Source organism: Gymnoscopelus braueri (assembly GCF_963280865.1).
Source record: "Gymnoscopelus braueri genome assembly, contig: SCAFFOLD_102, whole genome shotgun sequence".
Lineage (NCBI taxonomy): Eukaryota > Metazoa > Chordata > Actinopteri > Myctophiformes > Myctophidae > Gymnoscopelus > Gymnoscopelus braueri.
The window spans coordinates 65,001-87,500 of NW_027660486.1; the positions used below are offsets into that span (position 1 = coordinate 65,001).

A 22,500-nucleotide genomic window follows, 5' to 3' on the forward strand; every position below is an offset into this window, starting at 1 on the left:
CCGAGCAGATGCAGGAGCTCCGGCGGCTGAGCGACGAGGCCCTACTCCTCAACGCTGCAGTCCTGGCTGCCATTGGCCGTGCCATGGCGTTCTTGGTGGCCACGGAGAGAGCTAGGTGGCTAGACCTTTCCCACCTCTCCGACACAGAGCGAATCGGCGTCTTAGACCAACCCGTCAACCAGGATGGGCCATTCGGGGACGCCATCGCCACCCTCACAGCCACGTGGAGACTGGGACAGGACCAGGCAGGAGCCCTGAGGGCTTCCATCCCCAGGACAGCCCAACCCACCGTGCCTGCACCCAGACGAGCCCCAGCACCACTTGAAACCAGGCCTCGACGCCCTGCATCACCTGCTGTTCCTGTTCCCAGACCAAACAGCCTCAGGGGCCGTGCCTCTGGCCTCGGACCGGGCCGCTTCCGCTCCCCGGAAAGCACCGGGGGCGCACCTCCGGAGACGGCCCGCACAGCACCGTCAAGAACGAATCAAGTCGACGACAGCAGCAGTAGCTGCCTCGTAAGCGGGGAGCAGCGGTGGACAACGCTGCTCCCCACAGCCTATCCCATGTTCTGACAGCCGGGTTGACCGGGGTGCACACGGTGCACGCACTCCACCATCAGGCCAAAAGACAGAGACTTTGCACATTTGTACATTCTACGAAAAATTACATTATGCACTTGCCTGTCCATAATAATTATTTTAATGAAAAGCATTTTCATCTAACACCGCTTGATTCTTTCAGGGCGCTGCTTCCAGACCAACAGAGGAGTCGCGGGGCAGCAGGATAGCTATGTTCCAGTGTAGAAAATGATGTCTTTTCTCCCAGGGTAAGGTGGAATGAGTCATCCTCGGTGCACACACCAGACGACTCCATTGCATGGTAAGGTGGAGACCCCTCTCTCATCCAGATTACAAGAGTGGGTTAAGTGCAGAGCCCCACAGTGGGTGCTCCGCACTATATCGAAGGGGTACATTTTACAATTCGCTGCGAGGCCTCCGCCCTTTGAGGAAATACTCTTCTCACAGGAACGAGGCCTGGTGGGCGATGTCCTGCCGGTAGAGATCCTCTCCCTGCTAGAAAAATGGGCCATAATAGAGGTATGCCCAAATCAGACGAATAGCGGGTTCTACTTGCGTTATTTTTTGGTCAGTAAAAAGGGGGAGGGCTGAGGCTCATACTGGATAAATACCTAAAAGTATTCAAATTTAAAATGTTGACCACGGCGTCTTTCCTGCGCTCGATGCGACAGGGTGACTGGTTCACGACAATAGACCATATAGAATGCTTATTTTCACATCCCTGTCTACCCAGTACCCACCGCATAGGAAATTCCTACGGTTTGGTTTCAAGGGTATGGTTTATGAGTACACAGTCCTACCATTTGGTCTATCCCTTAGTCCTTCATCAAATGTACAATGGCGGCTATCGCCCCCCTTCGTCAAGAAGGCAAGCGTATATCCATGTACATTGATGACTGGTTACTGCAGGCGGAGGCGCAGCAGCATACGCTCCGCGTAGTACATCACCTACTGAACCTTGGGTTCAGGATCAACTACGAGAAAAGTGTGTTGGTACCCGCGCAAACGACGTCTTTCATAGACATAGCCCAGAACTCTGTTTATTGCTCGCCTTTCACAAGAAAGACTCCAGTCATTTCAATCATGCCTGGAACAATTCAGAGTGGGCCGCAGGGTCACTCTGAAGACATGCATGAGAATGGCGGGTCTCATGGCCTCCGCCGCCTCGTTGATCCGAATGGGGAGGCTACATATGAGACCATTTCAACGGTGGATGCCGGAAAAGTCGAAAAGTGTTAGTCACAGCGGGGTGTGTGAGAGCACTCAACTGCTGGAGGGACCCACGGTTCCTCTCGGTGGGGGTTCCGATGGGTCTGATTACCTCTAGACAGGTTATCACCACGGATGCCAGCCTGCTGGGGTGGGGTGCCACCCACAATGGCAGGGCCACCAGGGGTATATGGTCACCCAGTTTACAAATCTGCCACATAAACTACCTAGAATTTTTTTTTTTTTTTCTGACACTGAGGCATTTTCTCCCTTTCCTTCGGGGTTGTCATGTACGAGTGCGGACCGATAACATATAACATGCAGGGAGGAACGAGGTCCTGTGTGCTGCACGACTTGGCACACAGGCTTCTTATCTGGAGCGAGCCACGGATTCTGTCGCTTAGGGCGTCACATGTGGCTGGGATCCAGAACCTCGGTGCAGACCTCCTGTCCAGGGGTACGTGCCATTACAGGGAATGGTCACTGCACCCAGACATAGGGAACCTTATCCGGGCTCGTTTCGGACAGGCGCAGATAGATCTGTTCGCCTCACAAGACGACACGAAATGTGGTTTGTACTTTTCAATACAGGGGACAGTTTCACTGGCGCACCACTGGGCCAGGACGCTACTGTATACCTCCGCTCCCCCAAAATTGAGCCAGATATTGAATATTCCCTCTTTAAAAACCTTTGACTCCAACATCTTAACAAAATGAAATAAGAATGTTGACTCTGGCTTTGTACAATGTTCCAATGTTGATTCTGGAAAGTTATGCAAATTCGGGCATATTTTCCTAATTCTTAATTTGCATATTTAAATATACAATTTCAGAAAACTTGTAATGCGATTAATCATTGTCTTCATGTAAGTAATCAACTGGGAAAGTTTCATAATGATAACAATTTTTAATTTTTTTTCACCTGTCATGTACGTATGGGGAAAATAACAAAATGTGTGATACATATGAAAAAGCTGCTCCTGTGGAAAGGTTATCATATATTTATTTAATTATATTGACCCTATAAACAATTTAATATAGGTATGGTTTTGCCCACTCTTTCGATAATGAAATCTTGTCTGCCTCATGGACTAATAGTGAGACCTCGAAGCAGAGTATTGAACTATAGAACTATAGGTTACTAACGTAACCCCGGTTCTATGAAATATGAAGCGAGAGGTCTCGCAAAAGACACCCTTCTTGTTGTGGCAGACGAGAAGAGAAGTCTTATTTTGAAGGAACGAGCGGAAGTTCGTCCCCTGATTATATAGGGGTGGAGGGTGGAACCTCTGGTCAGGGGAACAAATTAGAATCCAGCCAGGGGGTTTCCTGTCTGGAATTACATCAATATTATGCTTCTGTATTCGTGCTAGAGGGCGCACTCCCATAGCTAGACCTCTCGCTTCGTATTTCATAGAACAGGGGTTACGCTAGTAACTTATATTTTCATGACAATAGCTTTGTTATCCCATGTTTTAACAAGTTTATGACATTTAAGTAACTCCTTTGTTTCTGTACCTTTCAATGGAGGAAACAACTTCGCCAGTCGGACATTGACGATTCAAAGGCTGGTCCCAGTCATTGTCCCATGCTCCAACTGTAAATAAACAGTAACCACAGTGTGAATAAATGTGTACATGTACATACTAAGCATTCCAAGAGATCGTGGGTTAACATCTTTCATGTAGATGACAGATAAGTTGAAAAAACACGTGATCCGATCACGTGATCACACAAAACACGTTATTACAAAACACTAAAGCTGCGTCAGGGGGTACGCCACTCCTCAATCAAACCTAAAGTTTGATCCGAGCAGCGAGCACATTCTGACTCTAGACTAGCAGTGAGCAGTGAGAGCAGGCGAGGCGGGGCAAGCGTGTGCCCGTCACATGCTTGCGCTCGTATGTGCACACGCGTGGACAATACATAGACAGATCACACAATACATTGACAGTGCTACAGTCATTTAGCAGACGCTTTTATCCAAAGCGACTTACAATAAGTACATACCGGTACCGGTAGGTAGGGAACGAAACTACTAATCACCAGAAGTCTTAAGTGCATTCTCTTCTAGAACAAGCAACTAAGAGTATGCCTAGCGCCAAGGTAAAAGTGCAATATATCAGCTACCTACTTTCTTAAACAGATAGACAAATAAGGAAAATCAAATGAGCAAGAGCTAAAACAAATAAGTGTGTCGAATAAACAGGATCCAATAAAACAATAAAACAAGAGCTTGTACAACTAGTTACCAACAAGTAGGCAAGGCAAAGAGGAAGGGTATATCCTGAAGAGGTGGGTTTTCAGCCTGCGGCGAAAGATGGGCAGTGACTCTGCTGTCCTGACATCAGTGGGGAGTTCATTCCACCAGTGTGGGGCCAGAACAAAAAAAAAACATGACGTGTAGATCGGCCAGAAGGACCACTGAGCAACGAGGCAACCAGTCGCCCCGAGCTAGCCCTGCCCCCCTTCCCCCCACCCCCGCTAGCCTAACAGAGCCTAAGCAGTCGGGCAACATGTGGCGGATAGGCTCCTCGCCACCATAGTGCTAAGCTACCAAAGCTAAGCGCTCGGACAAGCACGACAGAACCTCGCGGTTTTCTCCCGCGTGGGTCAAGACCACCTACCCACCCTTCCCCCACGCCTTCACCAAGAAGAGCATGGCGTTGGAACCAGGCGCAGCACCAGATCCACAGTCGTCAGCACCCAGCAGAAGACGTGTGAGAGATGCAGTCGCCTGGACAAGCTCACCCAGTGTGTGGCCTGCCTAAGCCGGGACCACGCCACTACGAGAGGGGACGGATTTCTGCACGGTCTGTGGGGATATAGACCTGCGGTACCTCTGCAAGAGGGCCATGAAATTCCCCCAGGTAGGCTCGACACCACTTCCTGACTCCAGGTTGGACGATCAGGAGGCGGGTCAGAGCGGGATGCACACGGTGCATGGCTCCACCGTCAGGCAAAAAGACTTTCCCCAGTTTTAAGGGCCGGGTTGAGCGGGAGGTACACGGTACACAAGCCCACTCACCAGACCCACAGGCACAGACATTTGCATATTTCTGTACAAAATGTTAATTTTCTCTGCCAGAGTGTTCTAATAAAAAATCATGTTCAGTATCAAAACCGCCTGATTCCTTCAGGGAAACGAATACTACCGACAGATTTAAAGGGACTACACCATGAATTTTAACTTTTCATTCTTGTTTGTGTGTTTTTGGTCTCCCCTACCTCTCTTCTATCCCAAAAATGCCCAGTTTGAGCACTCAGGCTTTCACAGCATACTGGGGTTTTATGTAAATTGGTCTGAAAACAGGCCAAACTGATTTGCCCCCGCACATGACATCACAAGCGATACAATCCCTCCCGTTTTTTCAGTTCCAACATGAAAAAATACTTTTTTAAACGTTTTTTTTCTTTAAAAAAATAAATAAGTTTTCCCACACAGAACCAGGAGATACCATGCATGCCATGGTTTTGCACTTTTTCTGTTTTCCATGTGTCTGAGGTTGATAGAACTTCATTAAGCCCCCTGGTGGTGTTTTTATGGTGTTTTATGTCTTCTCTGACTATTTTGAGTTTCTTCCTGTAGGCTGAAACCTTGAGGGTCAAACGTGCCAATAGAAAAACAGCACTTTAATGACACAGTAAAATTATACCCTCCCCCTCATTATCATAACACAACAGGTGTGGGCATGAGTCTTCTAGGCATTTATTTTTTTCGTTTTTTCATGTCATATGAAAGCAGGGAATCATAGCTACAAATTGACATATTGCTTGTGCAGTTTGACCCACCAATTTTCGAGATATGGCTTATAGAATGATGCCTTGTAGAGATTCAGTGAGATTCAGTGAACTGAGAAAACATGCCTCAGAGTGTCTCTTCTGTGATCTGTGAGATGTTAACACCTATCCCAGCATGCATTACTGAAAGGTGGGGTCTGAGGGGGGCCATCTGCTGTCCCAGGGTGCATTGCAAGGGCGTACCGTCATAGAGGCCAATGGGGCCATGGCCCGGTCTGGAAAACTCTGCTCCCCTATTTTTTTATATATATAAAAATTAAAAAAATCGTCTTTTTTTTCCTCTACCGGCGCAGTAGCTCCGCAGCCTCCGCCCACCCCACCGTTCCCATTGTCAAGCGGCCCCAGCCAGACATGCTAATTGCCTCTAATAAACAAGTCGTGATCTCTGTTGCTGTGCTAAACATGTTCTGCAGGTTTTGGCTCTGCCGTCTGCCCTTATTGAAATGAAGGGTCGCTATGCTGTGTCCCTCGACTCCCTCGTCCTGTGTGCACTAACAGTCACTGCATGCACTGAATACCAGTGGTGGAAAAAGTACTCACATTTTTTACTTAAACAAAAGTATCAATTCTGCGATGTAAAAATACTCTGTTACAAGTAAAAGTAAGGTATTCAAAATGTACTTGAGTAAAAGTAGAAAAGTATTGGTATCAAAATGTATTTAAAGTACCAAAAGTAAAAGTAGGCTACTCATTATGCATAAGGTCCCATTTCACAAGTTTTCAAATGTGAAAAAAAAGTTTTCTAACCCTTGATACTTTTACTTAAGTAAAACATTTGAGGATGGAACACACGGGATGGGTAGAGTGTTGTTAATGTTGTTTTATGGTCATTTAAAGAATTAATTAAGCAAAAAAAAGCGCGCGTACATGCCCGCGACGCAGTGGGTGGGGGGCCGGGGGGAAGGGGGGAGTCATTAAGAATCTTGCCCGGTCCGCGTTAGAACCCACCGTACGCGCCTGGTGCATTGTTCTCAAATCAGGGGGGGAGGGACTTTGGAACTTGATAGCTTGGAGTTCAGCTCCCAGGGAGCTCACATAAGTGACTTAGTTGCTACTGGCATAATACCTTACATGAAAAATGTTGCTACAGTAAGTACAGAAAGTATCAATACTGCAATGTTAAAGTACTCTGTTACAAGTAAAAGTCCTGAATTCAAAATTGACTTGAGTAAAAGTACAAAAGTATTGGTATCAAAATGTACTTAAAGTACCAAAAGTAAAAGTACTAAAATGTTTGAAAATATTTACACCACGACCACTGAACATCAAGTATGATCCACCAGACAAAACATTTTACTCTGCAAATAAATAAAAAAACTTTGTGCAAAAAATCTTAAGTGCTCAAACATCATCTCAAACATTTGCAAACATACAGTAAGTAACAGAGGTACAATGTTACATTAATCTGCACCTGATCACCTGCAAATTGGCCTATTTGAAAGATCTATTTTTATCTCCATCACAATTAACTGGAGTACTTAGTCACTAAGTACTAGTGCATTCCTGCATAACCAGTCAAGAATACAGTTGACACTAAAGTTATTATTATTATTTAGCCTTTATCAAAGTGAAGCTCACAACTTGTCTTCTAATTACACTGTTTGAAACAGGGCTTGAGTTGTTAATGCATAAATGCAAGTTTGCCCTTTTCACTACTGGCTTACATGAAAAAAATACCCAAATGGGTCCATTTGGTTTCATTAATGTCTTTTGTAAATAAAGTATTAATCAAAAATAGCAGATCTCAGTATAAATAAATATATAGCAGAACTCACTAACTAGTGTTGCCATGTATACTAATTATAAGCTACCTCGTTTTCTGTAAAGTTGCTTGTAAATATTCGTAGTTGCTTTTTATTTGTAATTATTATTTTGTTGTGAGCTTGTAGATTGGCTATTTCCAAATTGTCTATTTTCAAATAGCCAATGCATATAGGTTTAAAGTGCTCATGTAGCCTAATAGTCACTTAAATCTTTGGGCTTATTTTCATTGACCTGGTTGCTTATTTCTCTCTCAAAAATCTGGCACCCCTGCCTTTGTTTATACCAACGAAGAAGAAAATGCGGAAGCGATCTCCTTTCCATGTCCAGTGAAAAAGATGCTGTATTATGTTGCAAAAACATTAAGTCATTACAGCACCATAGCATGGTTAATACATTTTCTTTTGGGATGTATAATACATGAAAATTACGGGAGTAATAACACGACTTGCGTCGATAACTAATGGAGAGCGGACATTACCGCGTTTGGCTAAAAACAGTTAGTAATGACATTAAGCTAACTATTAGCCAAATTTGGCTAACGCTAGGAGGACCACACCGTTATTTTCGATTCCACTAAACATTAACTCATTTATATCATATTTACATGCCGAGTTAAGCTCTGACATGTAAGTGATATGTAGCCTGATATTACCAGATTGCTATAGTGGGTTTAGAATATTTTAGACTATGAGCCTATGCGAGAAGACTGTCCGCGGGATACGGCGAGTCACATATATTTTTTTAAATGCATGGTGTAGATCCTTTAACACTCGCATGACTGAGGTTTCATTATCCTCCACCATGCCTGAAAAAAGATCATTTTGATCCCCAAATCAGGCTATCCTATTGGCCACTGTCTCCCCTCTGGGCTCCAGACTAGTTCACACTTTCTCCCCCAAACAGTGGGGGGTTCCATTGTCTTCTAAAAAGCTGAGAGTTGAAAATGGGTTGCCAAATTTTGAGAGAGAAATAAGCAGGCAGGTCTATGAAAGTGTTACTGCATGCGTTGTGCCCTGAGAAAACAGTGAGACATGAAGCAGTAGGCTAGTGTGTATTTCTATCTGTCTCCTATATGTCATCATGATTTGTGATTTGTGTATGTGGGGATCTCATTTTTACTTCCATGCAGTGTTGATTTCGTTAACGAAAACGAAATGAAATATGTTCGTCAACGCACATTTTTCAAAGGACGAAGACGAGACGAGACCACCACCCATATGAATAAACAATAACTGGGACTAAGTCATTATGCAATTTCATTGACTAATAAAGACGAGACGAAAATGTAGTTCACTAAATAAAGACTGGACTAAAATCTATGGTCATTTTAGTTCACGAACAAAGACGAGACGAAATATTATATCATATATTTATTATATGATTTTGTCACTCCCTGTCTCCTTTGATGCGCAGCGCAGGGCATGCTGTTCCTCACTTACACACACCCCCTTTTAAAGTTGCAGCCGCGCACACACACACAGAGTCACACCACCGTCAAATGAATGGCAGGAGGATTCAGATTTCAGAGCGAAACTTTACAAAATAAAACGGTAAAATGCTTTGCACGGGGCTCGGGAGAAAGAGAAGAGGACACATTTTCGCTACATCGATGTGGAGAACAAAACACAATGCTTGATTTTATCCGAAGGCAAGCAATGTGGGAAAAACACAACAACTTGAAGAGACACAAGCGTTCACCACAAAGAGATCGAGTTATAAGTTAACAAAAGGTTTGGTGGTGGTTGTTTACAACGTAACATTAAACGTGGTGTTGCGTGTCGGCTTAATGTTCCAACAAAAACACTAATCCGACCCCAAAGTGCCCAAACTAATGCTGACGAACGTTAGCTTCTTAGCATGTAGCGATAAACTTACACCTGGTGTTTGCACTTTCTCCATTTACAGCCCGTACATCTACACAAACGTTCAGATTTCAAATATAAAGTGCTTACCTCATGGCCAGGGATGTTACAATTCTATTCGGGTAACCCATAAGTACCCATATTTTCCGTATTGTCCAATAAAAAACATTTTAATCTGATCGGTGGCCATTTTCTCCGTATTTTCTCCATGCTTTCAACTACGTGACCCTATCGGTTGGGAGGTGTAATTGCACTCTGATACACTATAACTCTATGAGAAAATGACCGCCAATCGGATTAAAATGCTTTTTATTGAACAATACAGAAGTTACGGGTACTTATACCCACCCGAAGTAAATTGTAACATCCGTGGCCACGGAATAAAAACTTTATATTTGAAATCCGAATGTTTATGTAGATGTACGGGCTGTAAATGGAGAAAGTGCAAAAAACAGGTTGAAGTTTCGTCATGACTGTCATAATATGACCGTCATGTAATGCTGCTTTAAATTTAGTAGCAGCAAGCGAACTATAGTAACTTGTAAACAACCCAGTGACAAACCTATATTATTATTATTTATAATAATAATATTCACATTATTGTCTGAGCGTAAAGCTCTCATTCTATCAGCTGTCCACGTCGCTGACAAACGCGTCTCCTCTCCTCCTCCCTCAGTGCAACAAGTGAACAAAATGCTATGTTCCACAAATGTGCTCAATCCTGCGCAAAATATCTGATCTTCAAGCATAAAACAGTTGCTGCGTGACAAGCTGTATGCTTGTAGATCCTATCTTTTTCCACCGCTTTGCAGTGAAAGGGAAAGTGGAAAATGGGTCGCCAAATTTTGCGAGAGAAATAAGCAGTCAGGTCTATGAAAATGTTACTGCATGCGTCGTTGTGCCCTGAGAAAACAGTGAGGCATGAATGGGGTAATAGCCGAGGCTAATTTGCAACACCAGTCCCTGGTTAGACCTTTCTATATAAATATATACCTAATAAAAATGCATGAAGCTCTAATCTAAACAAGTATGAAAAGATATTTATATCTGCAAAGTAACTAGTAACTAAAGTTTTCAAATAATTGTAGTGAAGTAAAAGTACAAGATTTGCCTCTGAGCTGTAGTGGAGTAGAAAAGTATTACCATTATAATGTAATTATATATATATAATTATAATATTAATAATAATAGAAAGACGCGAAAAACAAGCCCAAAGTCGCTTATAATAAGCAGACATGGCAACATAGACTCGCTGCTGCGCAGTGAGTCTGCTCGTCTACGGGCCGCTCTGCGGGGGGTCTGGAGGTGTGAACTACTCTTCCATGGGGGAGAGAGGGTGAGAGCGGTCAATTTAGCCGAAATTTAACGGCTGGGATGGTATATATGGTATATATTTCATATTTATAATACGTTTCAGAAAGAAAAAAAAACGGAGATGATTTGAAACAAATATTTAGGAAAAGTCATGAAAGGGGAACTTTCTCAGAGCTTCATGAGAGAAGATAATCCACTTTAAATTCTCAAAATCGGTCATATTGATGGCTTAGTCATGCAAGTGTTAAGACACTCCCACAACATAAGGGACATGAGTCCGCTGCCTCGGGGGTCCACAAGATACCCCGAAACAGCGGGACATTTTCTCCCGTAGTAAGAAAAGTAGATTTTCTTCAAGGGAATATAGGTCAAAGTCTTCTCACTGTTCGTCCACCAGAGGGCAACCTCGCTCCTCGGGTGGCCAGGCACGAGATGTATTAGAGATGCGCGGATGGGTTTTTTTATCACCCAAATCCGCGTTTACAAGTACATTATCCATCCGCCATCCACCCGCGGTAATTATATCATCCTATTTATAGATCCGCACCAACCGCACCAAATAATTGTTATTTTCCTGACGATCCACAACCATCCTCCTATCCTCCTATAATTCTATCCTCCTATCCTCCTATCCTCCTATAATTCTAGTAACCTCTGTGGCCTTGGTGGTGTCTAGGTGGTGTCTCGGTGGTGTCTCGGTGTGTGCCCGTTTCTCATCACTGGCTGGAGCACTTGATCTGATTTTGCACACAGCCATTGCCCATTACCATCTGAACTTAACTGCGAAGCCCGTTTCTCAATTTCATCAAATCTCAGCTTTTTATTAGCCATTATGTGTCAAACAATGGGAGATGACGTTGCCAGGTTTTGCGCGAGAAACAAGCAGCAAGGTCTGTACTTTCGCCTGCGCCCTTCACCGGGGCTTGGGTGCTCATATCCCCCTACAGGTATGGTCTAGTGGTAACAACAAGCGCACTTCTTCATTTAGTTACTTTCGCTTTCAACCACTTTGTTGCCATGTCGGCTTTTTATAAGCTTTTTATAAGCTTTTTATAAGCGACTTTTGGGCTTGTTTGGCACTTGTTTTGGGCTTGTTTTCATAGACCTGGCTGCTTATTTCTCTCGCAACCTGGCAACACTGGCTGCCTGCAAAGCAACATGTAGTGAGCGGCTAACTTGTGCCTGGTGTAAAATGACGTAATATTAAAATACTACAAACGCACACACAGTGAAATGTTGTGCTTTTTAAAAGCTATTAATTTAATTCCCGCATTATTTAACCCGCGGTTTATCCAATATTAATTAATAATTATATTTGATTGACCCAAATCCACCCAAACTGCGGTTAACTGCGGCAACCGCGGCTAAAACCGCGATCCGCGCATCTCTAATAGGTATACATCTCTGACCTCGAGAATCCCAGAATGGATTCAGTGCGGAGCCTCTCCATGGGTCATCCACACTATTTCGAGGGGGTACAGGATCCAGTTCGCATCGAGGCCCCCCGCTTTTGTGAAAATCATTTTCTCAGATGCGAAGGGCCAAGCGGGCGACATTCTACAGGCAGAGGTAAAGGACGCTTATTTTCACATTCCCATTTATCCACCGCACAGGAAATTCCTACGGTTCGGATTCAGGGGAAGGGTCTACGAGTATACGGTACTGCCCTTCCACATTTCACTTAGCCCGAGAGTATTTGTCAAATGTACGGTTGCCGCGATTGCCGGAGAGGGCATTTGCATATCTACGTACATAAACGACAAGCGGACTCGGAACCCGAGGTGCAGCAGTACACGCGGAGAGTAGTGGATCATCTACTGAAACTAGGTTTCAAGATCAACCACGAAAAGAGCGTGTTAATACCAGCGCAGACCGCATCCTTTATAGGCATAGCTCTAGACTTGGTGTCGTTTACAGCTCGCCTATTGCCAGAAAGGAGTATTTTGGGCTGATTTAAATCACGGGTCAAATTTAACCCGCTAACACCACAAGTGGATGCAGTTTTCTAACACTATGCAAGGGTTAAGGGTGTTTATTTTTATTTTATTGCTTTCTATCGTTATAGCAATTTTTTTACTGGGGGGCGGGGGCATTCGGGTAATTGGTAAAACATTGTTTTTTTTTGTACACAAAACGTTGAAGCCGAAGGCACGGAGGTCAGGGCAGAACCTCTCACCCAGATTGTTTTGATCGGTCTGTTATAGCGTCACCAGGAGGCCTATTTCTGCAAAACAGGGCATTTTGAACAAAACCGCTAGAAAAGCTATATAGAAATTGCATGTATTATTATTATTACTATTATTATTTTACTTAATTATCTGTGTTAAAGGGTTGTCTATGTACGTGTGAGAAATTCTGCAGATTTTTCACAGTCTAATGTTGGCAGGTTCACCCTGTTCCATACACTTAATTGCTAGGTCCGATTTATCCAGCTTAAGCTTGACAGTCAGTGTTCTATCAGTACCTATCGAAAGCCTAATAGAATATATCCCTTTCACGCATAACGGTCACTACAGTGGACAGCTATTAAAATGTCATTTTCTATTATAAGAATAGGTTTTGATGTCAGAGTTGCATACAAGCCTATACAGGGGACGCTAGAGCATCACCTCAATACTGCCATCCAGTGGCCAGGTGTTGTAACTGCAACATAATTTTTTCAACATCCAAGATGGCTGACAGAAATGTAAACAAGCCCAACAGCTCAGGAATATCTATCCATTCCTTCTAAAGTAGGAGACCGCTGCAGGTAAAAAAAATATTATTACATCAAGTAACATCTAATAAGCACTATAGTTGTGAAAAATTCCAAGTATTGATTTTATGTTGGGAGGAAATTATGATTGATCATCTGTCCACTAAATTGGACTGCATGCATCACTGGCTCTATTTCAACTACAATTCATACTTTTGCTGCCACAGTTTGCTCTTGAAAATAATTCATCTGCAGTTACCTTTCTGGATATAAATCAATGTATTCATGTTATTAGAAAGTAACCTGCATTGTTTGTATCAAAAATACTATTTTATGCATATTTTTTACATTATGGGAGTACATTTGTGTCTATTTATATTTTGTAGAGGTCATGTGCAGCTCATTATAGACCTAGGCCTACAGGATAGTGGAGTAACTATTATATGACTAAAGTGAGGATGATGATAGTGGCCAGTGGTGATCAATGGCTGCCAGAAAAAGAAGGATAAGCAAATATGATTAGCAGTGACAGTGAAGCTGTATGATGATGATGATGATAATAATAGGGGTAATAATAATAATAATAATAATAATAATAATAATAACCTATTTGAACCTACAAGGGAAATTCAGTTTTGACCCAAGTGGTCAGACTTCAGCAAAAACCTAACTGTGTGATGGGTGATGGTTGATTGAAGTAGTCTCACCTGGCCTGAGTCAAACTAATTGGACTCACAGTGCCCAACTCTGAGTCCAATTAGTCCAATTAGTTTGACTCAGGCCAGGTCAGCCATCCCCCATCCCACACAAACAAAAACAATCCCCATGGAGCTATTTGAATTGATTACAGTTGTAATAAAAACTGTTGCAGTAGGTTATCAGCAGTCATTACTGTTGGAACACATAACATGTTGCCTATCCAATCATTTTGGCATATAATCCTTTTTGCTAAAATGCACAGAGAAATAAATAGGTGTGTGTGTGTGTGTGTGTGTGTGTGTGTGTGTGTGTGTGTGTGTGTGTGTGTGTGTGTGTGTGTGTGTGTGTGTGTGTGTGTGTGTGTGTGTGTGTGTGTGTGTGTGTGTGTGTGTGTGTGTGTGTGTTTATTTTTTGCATCATCCGGCTATTATTGTGGGTAGCCTACTTGTGTTGTTGTGGAGTGGAGCTCTTGCTATAACAAAGTATAGGCATATAGTAGTGTCATTACTGTAACCTGGTATCTGGAATGTGATGCTGTTGCTGCAGGGTGAACTATATAGGTAGCTTATAGTATAATAGATTTCTTAGCCCCCCACCCAAAATCACCACCAACCGCCACCATTATTTTGATGAACATTTTCTACAAAAATAACAGAGGACATTGTGAGTAACTCTCCCAACACTCTCTTTCAGATGTATTTCAGTAATACAGTCTCTTCAGTTTTACTGACCTATATCCTGACCTGTACTATATCGCTTCACCAAGTCCATCTTGTATGAACATTGTGAAACACATTGCAGTGTCCAAGGCACCCCTGAGACCAGGTTTGCCCCTGGAAACCACTGGCCCCAGCATACAGACACAAAACAATGCAAACAGATGCCATGATGTTGCATGCACAGGAACATCCAAGTACATCTGCATAAAATGCTTGCAGGCTTTGTGCCCTAGGTGCTTAGTCAATTTAGTTTGACTCAGGCCAGGTGCGACTACTTCAATCTAGCCTGCACTAGTCTGGCCATGCCAGGCTAACTTCAATCAGCCATCACCCATCACACAGTTTGGTTTTCACTAGACAGTAAGCACTCATGTTGGTGTTCAATTTAGAGTTATTTTGGTTTTCACTTGACAGTAGAAACACTATTATTTATGTGTTTTGTGTTTGTTGAGCCGAGGAGTCAAGAGAAAGTTAATAAATAGTATTAGAATATGTTAGAAATGTGAAAAATTTAGTTTTACAGCATTACAAATATATTTGATTTGATATTATTAGATTATTATAATTTTATTCATTGGTTGTATTTGATCCTTATTCTTTTCAGTTAAAACACAAATGCATGCTGTCCTCCTGAGTGGACAGGTCAATAACTCCTTAAAAAATTGTTGTTTAAAAAAAAATTAAGTGCAGTTGTTATATTTATGTCTAAAGACACATAAAAACACTTAGTAACATTTTTTTTTCTCAGGTTATCATAATTCATGCGTGAAAGGGTTAAAATGGAGAGATATAGCCTCATATAAGTTCTTAATGGTAAAATATAATGTAATGTATAACAATTAACCTGTTCTTTTTTGTTAAATGTTTTCTTATTTTTTTCTGGGGCCCCACTGCTTCTCAGAATAGGACTGTAGTCTAGCACAAAAGAAAGTACTTGAGCTCACAGATCATCTTAGTTATGAGAAAGACTCTAGATGCACAGACATGCACAGCGCAAGTTCTGTCAGAGTCCACGTTCACATCCACTCATCCAATCACACACTCATTTCATTCTCAGACCGCTCTATTTAAACTGGAAGTTTGCACTACTCCTTCCTGCTTGCTTTTGCTGCTGCTCATGCTGATGCTGCTCCTCTCACCAATGCTGTCTTGCTAAAACATTGCTGCTCACCCTCCACCACCCCAGCTACCACCTGTCGTTTTGGATATGCTGTTTATGTACGGGGGATTCAGAGTCTCTATGGTTGGGAGCATCGTTCCCTGTAACGTGCGCGTCACAAACTGCTGTTTTTAACTAGCATGTCAAAGTAGGCTACACGTCCATTTCTTACTGAAGCCTAATCTACAAGGTCGTAGTCCTTGAGATCTGCTGTGTTCTGCGTGCGACACACAGTCATAGGGCTAGTCATAAATCAGGCATGAGATGGGAGACGCAGCATTGTTTATATTGAACTAGCAGTGGAGACAGGGGACAAGTCAGTTGAACAGATCCATGGACATGAAACAAGTGTCAAAGTGAACTCATATTATCCTCCAAATGTGAGGATCCCAATCAGAAACCATGGATCGACAGTGGTGTACGTGTACAACTGCATGAACTGCTGGTTTCAGATCCGGTAATGTGGAAACGAACTGAACACCTACTACGGCCGGTTCGAGACCAGCTCCAACCGCAGCAGCCAAGCGGGGCCATCAGCAGCACCAGCAGAGGATAACCCTCTAACCATTGCGGAGAGAGACGTGCGTACAGCCTTCGCACAGGTCAACATCCACAAGGCCGTGGGACCAAGCATGTGCGACTGGATACAGGCCTTCTTGTCCAAACGACATCAGGTGGTGAGAATGGGCAGCATCACATCTGAACCCCTGACCCTTAACACTGGAGCACCCCAAGGATGTGTGCTGATCCCTCTCCTCTACTTCCTGTACACGTATGACTGCACAGCCACACATGACTCCAACATCATAAAGTACGCAGACGACACAACAGTGATAGGCCGAATCGTCAACAATGACGAGTCTGACTATAGAGAGGAGATCAACTCACTGGCACTCTGATGCCGGAAGAACAACCTCGCCCTTAACGTCGACAAGACCAAGGAGCTGATCATGGACTTCAGGAGGCCGCGGAGAAATCATGCGCCCAGCTGCATCGATGGCACTGTAGTGGAAAGGGTCAGTGAGTTCAAGTTCCTCGGAGTACACATCGAGGAGGACCTCAAATGGGAGACACACATCACACACGTGAGGAAAAAGGCTCAGCAGCAACTGTACTGGCTCCGCCGCCTGAAGTATTACAACAGTTCGGTTGTAGGCGTCCTATCAGGCTGTGTTACGGCCTGTTATGGGAACTGTACTGCCCGAGAAAAGATCAGCCTACAGTGAGTAGTACGATCAGCAGAGCGCATAATGGGAGGCGAGCTCCCAGGGCTCCAGGAACTGTACAAAAAGCGATGTGTACTGTGTAGTCAAAGCCAAGCGCATCATCAAGGATAAGCACCACCCAAGTCACAAATTGTTCAAAACCCTACAACGACCGCGTCCGGGCAAGGGGCCCTACCGCAGCATACCGCAGAGTAGCACCACCAGGTGCTGGAGCAGTTTTAATCTGGCTGCTGTCAGACTGCCGAATGAGGCATGAGCCTTGTTCATCAGCCTGATAACAGGCGGTACTGTCTAGCTCAAGGGTGCCCATTACGTGGATCGCGATCAACCAGTAGACCACAGAGGCTGCGCAGGTAGACCGCCTGCGATGCCCCTGATTTTTTTTTTTAAACACACAAAACGCCCCTTTTTGTCTTCTGCTGACTGACTGACATGCACGGCCTCACTGTCAACGCCCCGCGGCTTCAAACCCACAATGCAATGCCTTGTTTTCATGAGTGAATAGCGTGGGGAACATCAGTATTCAAGTCTATTAAAGATTAACAATTATATCAAGATGTGCGCAGCAAAGAAGCCAAAAACCTACCACTTCCATGCAGAGTGGGAAGAAGACTATTTGTTCACGATGTCACATTCCAATTGTGTTTGCCTTCTATTTAACACCAAAGAAAGGAAACGTGGAGAGACATTTTACAACACGTCATAAGGATTTCTTTTTTTTTTACTAAATTTTTATCCCGCGATTTTTGTAACCCATTTTTTTCACCCGGTGCCAATTTCCTAAGTGATCCTGGGCGCTACACCAGCCCTACACCAGCACTACACCAGTCCCCCACAGTAGGGAGGCCAGGGCCGAGCTCATGCTTCCTTCAGGCATGAGAGCCAACTGACCTTCTTGTCACCTGACAGGGGGGAGTTTCCCTTGTTGGACGTAGCGCGTGGAAGGAACACGTTATTCCAACCAGTTCCCTTCCCCTCCATCAGGCGCCCCGGCTGTCATGGGGGAGGCGGTATAGTGACCAGGATTACTACATGTTTTTGTGAGGGTATTAACTACCCTTGGAGACACGGGGAGAACATGCAAACTCCACACAGAGTAGGCCCTTTCGCCAACCCCACCTAGGGTATCCGTCATAAGGATTTCAACGGTGAATTCCCTGCAAAAAGTTAATTGAGAAGGAAAAGGTTGGGCAAAATGAAAGCACAGTTAACCGGACAGCAGTCATATTTCACAAAGCCCACTTCAAAAGCAAAAGCAGCCACTGAAGCATAATTCCGTTTCAGTCATATGCTCATTTAAAGTAAGAAATCCTTCCAATATGGACAGATGGTAAAAGACGCCTTCCTTGTGGCAGCAGACTCGTTATTTTATGATTTTAAAAACAAACCTGAAATAGTATCAGCTGTCAAATCCCTTCAGTTATCCAGAAACACTGTTACACGGCGGTGTGAAATGATGGCTGGTGATTTGACTCAGCAACTTAAGAAGAACATTGCAAAATGGGAGTGTTTCTCGTTGCAGTTAGACAAGTCCACTGATATAAGTGATACAGCACAATTGTGCGTTTTCATCAGGATGGTATTCAAAGATATGACAGCAAAAGAGGAACTATTAACAATGCCACCAATGAAAGAACACACTCGGGCGAGGACATTTTTCAGACATTCAAAAACTTTGTTGACAAAAAAACAGATCCCGATGTCTAAATTGGTATCAATCACCACTGATGGGGCTCCTGCGATGGTGGGGCGCAGTAATGGATTCATCGCCAAATGCAAGCAAGATGACGATTTCCCCGACTTTGTTAACTATCACTGCATAATACACCAGCAAGCACTATGTGCCAAGATGTTGAATATGAAAGAGGTGATGGATGTGTCAATGCCAACTCTATCCGGGCCAGAGCACTTCAAAGACGGCTGTTCCGTGCGCAACTGGAAGAGGCTGACAGTGACCACACTGACCTATTGCTACACACCGATGTCAGACGGCTGAGTAAGGGCAAATTCTTGCAGAGATTCCGAGAACTCCTACCAGAGATAAAAGAGTTTCTCCTTAGCGCTAAACATGCAGAATACAAACAGCTTGATGACGAGAAGTGGCTGCTAGATTTGGCATTTTAGTTGATGTGAACAACATGTTGAATAAGCTTAACTTGGAGCTGCAAGGGAAAGACAAAACTGTGGTCGACATGATCGGCTCAGTTAATTGTTTTAAACGAAAACTAGAAAGGCTGTTATCAAAAATCCAGCGCAAGGATCTGAGGAAGTTTCCAAACATAGAGTCCGAGCTGGAGAGGCAAGGGAAGACGGCTGCACAATTTGATAGTGCACGCTACATAGAGCAAATAAAAAATGTGCAGTCAGACTTTCACAAACGCTTTCAAGATTGTGCCTTACTTGAGCCCATCGCTAAATTCATGTGCTTCCCATTCGGAGAAGACATTGATGTTGATTCCATGGCCTCAAACATCGCAACACTGTTTAACATGAACTCATCTGCGCTGGAGAATGAGATCTTGGCACTGCAGGCTGACATACAGTTTAAATCACGGGCCGTGATGGAGAGTTTTGGAACTTACTCATGGAGGAAAAGTATCCAAACATCAGGACATGCGCAGCCTCACTCACAGCATTCTTTTGCTCAACGTATTTGTGAATCAGCATTTTCCCACATGAAGATAATTATGTCCAAATACCGTTCCACCTTGACTGATGAACATTTGGAGGCCTGCTTGAGACTAGCTGTCAGCCGTGACAGTCCGGATTACGCAGCACTAACGGACTCCATTCAGTGCAAACAGTCATCTGATTAAGGTAGGAATCTGTCCTAAATCTATTGAAATATATTGCATGTATGTGTACTGCGGTATTAGTGTGTGTGTGTGTGTGTGTGTGTGTGTGTGTGTGTGTGTGTGTGTGTGTGTATGCGCGAGCGCATGCGCTCGCAGTGGCTTGTGATGTATGTGTATTGCGGTATTAGTGTGTGAGTGTGTGTGTGTGTGTGTGTGTGTGTGTGTGTGTGTGTGTGTGTGTGTGTGTGTGTGTGTGTGTGTGTGTGTGTATGCGAGCACATGCGAGCGCGACTGTTAGAACCATGGATTAGAGCGCGCTCCTATTGTCTGGGGTGACCAATCAGGGCCCAGTATTAAAATACTTATTAAAAAGAATGTAATTGGTAGTTGGTAGTTGGTTGTAGGTCTAACCAATTGCGTCCAGAGCCATTGTTTTGATCCCACCCTTTTGGGGGAAAAAAACTCCTCAGAGAAGCACCAGACTCATATCCACGCAGTGATGTAGTCTGGCTACCTGAAGCTAATGGAATGTTGCTTGTGTAGATGTGTACTTTTTGGTTTCTTAGCCTCGCTTCTTTTTGTGGTTTTCACAGGGAATTGAAGGGACAGTCAACAAGAGAGAGAGAGAGAGAGAGAGAGAGAGAGAGGAGGAAAGAAAAAGAGAAACAAGAGAGCTTCAAGCAATCAGTGGTTTCTAAACTTTCTATGTGCCTGCTGGAACTACAAACTTAGTAGGAATAATAACTTGAGTGAGAGACTGGTCACTGGTGGTAATGATGAGTCACTTGAGTAAGAGACTCCTACAACTGAGCTGTTTTATGTTACCTGTTAAGATTGTGCAAGGCACAACGATTCTTTTTTTTCTTCCTGTGAACCCAAACATTGTTATTTGGTGTTGCCATCTTATTGATGAGATAGTAAGAGACTCTGTTCCTGCAACTGAGCTGTTTTATTGTAGCCTGGCTACCTGTTAAGATTGTGCAAGGCACAACTATTCATTTTTTTCTTCCTGTGAACCCAAGCAGTGTTATTTGATGTTGTTTCATGGATGAGAAGTAGAAAGAGGCTCATTGAAACTCTTTTCTGAGTTTAGTGGTGCATTATGCCTTCATGTGACTGTATGTATGCATTGTTATAATTTTGTGTTACATTCCATGAGTAATTTGTAACTAAGAGTAACTTTACCAAACATTCTCCTCTTTGCAATTCAACTTCTTCCAATGTGGAGTAACTGGAATGATAAATAAATGCATTCATTGATTTTGAAACAGTCCTAATGCCTTAAGGTTGTTATTTAGCCCCCATAGGTACATTTCTAAGTATTTTCAGCAATGGGATAATAATAATTTGTTTGTTGGTAAATACAATGAATTAATTTATTTATTTTTGATAATAAATCTGCTTTTTTTTTGCACGCGTGCATGAGTGGTAGATCACCTTGAGCTGGCAATTTTAATAGTAGAATTGAGTGTGGGCACCCCTGGTCTAGCTGGTCTCGGACCTTTTGCTCTTCCTTGAACACACCTGTGGATTATACCAGGGACAAAATTACTTGGATTTAGCTCTTCCTTGGATCCACCTGTGGATTACACCAGGTACAAGTGCCTTTTTTTCAAGTAGTTCCTCAAGGAACTACTTGCGGATTATACCAGGGTCAGTCTACCTTATGTGGATTATGCGGTCGACACGCACTGACATTCTACACCTTAATCCCATGTATAACGCACTGACTTTTTTTTTTTTATTGTGCTTTTTTTTTTCTAAGCACCTTAAGACATTCCCTGCCATTCGCGTAGATCTACGCAAATCCAAATCCAACCGTTCACCGCCATTTGCGTAGATCTACGAACTGGTCTTTTCAGTGGTTTATGTTAAATTGGACCCTTCAGCACATTGTGGGTTAATATTTTTCATGTAGATGAAAGAGATGCTGAGAAATCACGTGATCCGGTCACGTGAGCACACCAAACACTTACAAAACCCGCACGGCCGCAGGTAACGTCAGGTTTTACAAACCTAAAGTAAACACTGGCTCTGAGCCTCGGTTCCGCTTCGCTACTCCGACGCCTCGCTGCTCCGACAGCCGGAATCTGGGCTCAAAACGGCTGGAAAAAGAGCAGATCCACAAGCCTGTCAAAGGCTGTTGTCTTGGGGCGCAATACCGCCGGCGTCCACAAGGCGGCGCCGTCCCCGGTCACTGGTCCCCATCGGGGGTCCATGGACCACCTCCTACCCAGGGACGGTGGCTCCCGGGGCGGGTAGAGCGGGCGAGTGTGCATCCGGCAATGTGCCGTGAGGCACTGGGATCCCTGGCCCTTGGCCTGTGTGAAGGGGAGAGCCAGGGAGAAGGGCCGACTGGTGCCATCTCGTAGGTAGGGACCATGCCCAGGAAGAGGCCTCCTCCTGGGGCAGCGATGGGCCACGGACCGCCCAAAATCCTGGTTTTCAAAACATTTTCGAAAATGTTTCTAAGTCCAGGGCCCCCTCGAGGAGGTGGGCCCCTGCCTTCCTGCCTCAAGGAATTTTCTTGCAGGTGCCTGGAAGGCCGACCCGTACCATCGGGTAGTTATGCCCAGGACAGAGGCACCTGCCTGGGGCAGCGATGGGCCACGGACCGCCCAAAATCCTGGTTCTCCAAAAAAAATCGAAAATGTTTCTAAGTGTCTGCATGGGCTCCAG

The 22,500-nt window shown here is 44.0% G+C and overlaps 1 protein-coding gene across 1 annotated transcript in view; it reads right to left on the bottom strand.

Moving 5' to 3' along the window:
* LOC308081523 (hemagglutinin/amebocyte aggregation factor-like) overlaps positions 1–22,500 on the bottom strand; it is a gene marked incomplete at its 3' end in the record, with an annotated part of 102,700 nt that overhangs the window by 53,988 nt on the left and 26,212 nt on the right. Inside the window, exon 2 of the mRNA XM_080457894.1 lies at positions 3,306–3,384. Coding sequence (XP_080314020.1) covers positions 3,306–3,384 — 79 coding nt within the window. The remainder of the gene's footprint in view (positions 1–3,305; positions 3,385–22,500) is intronic.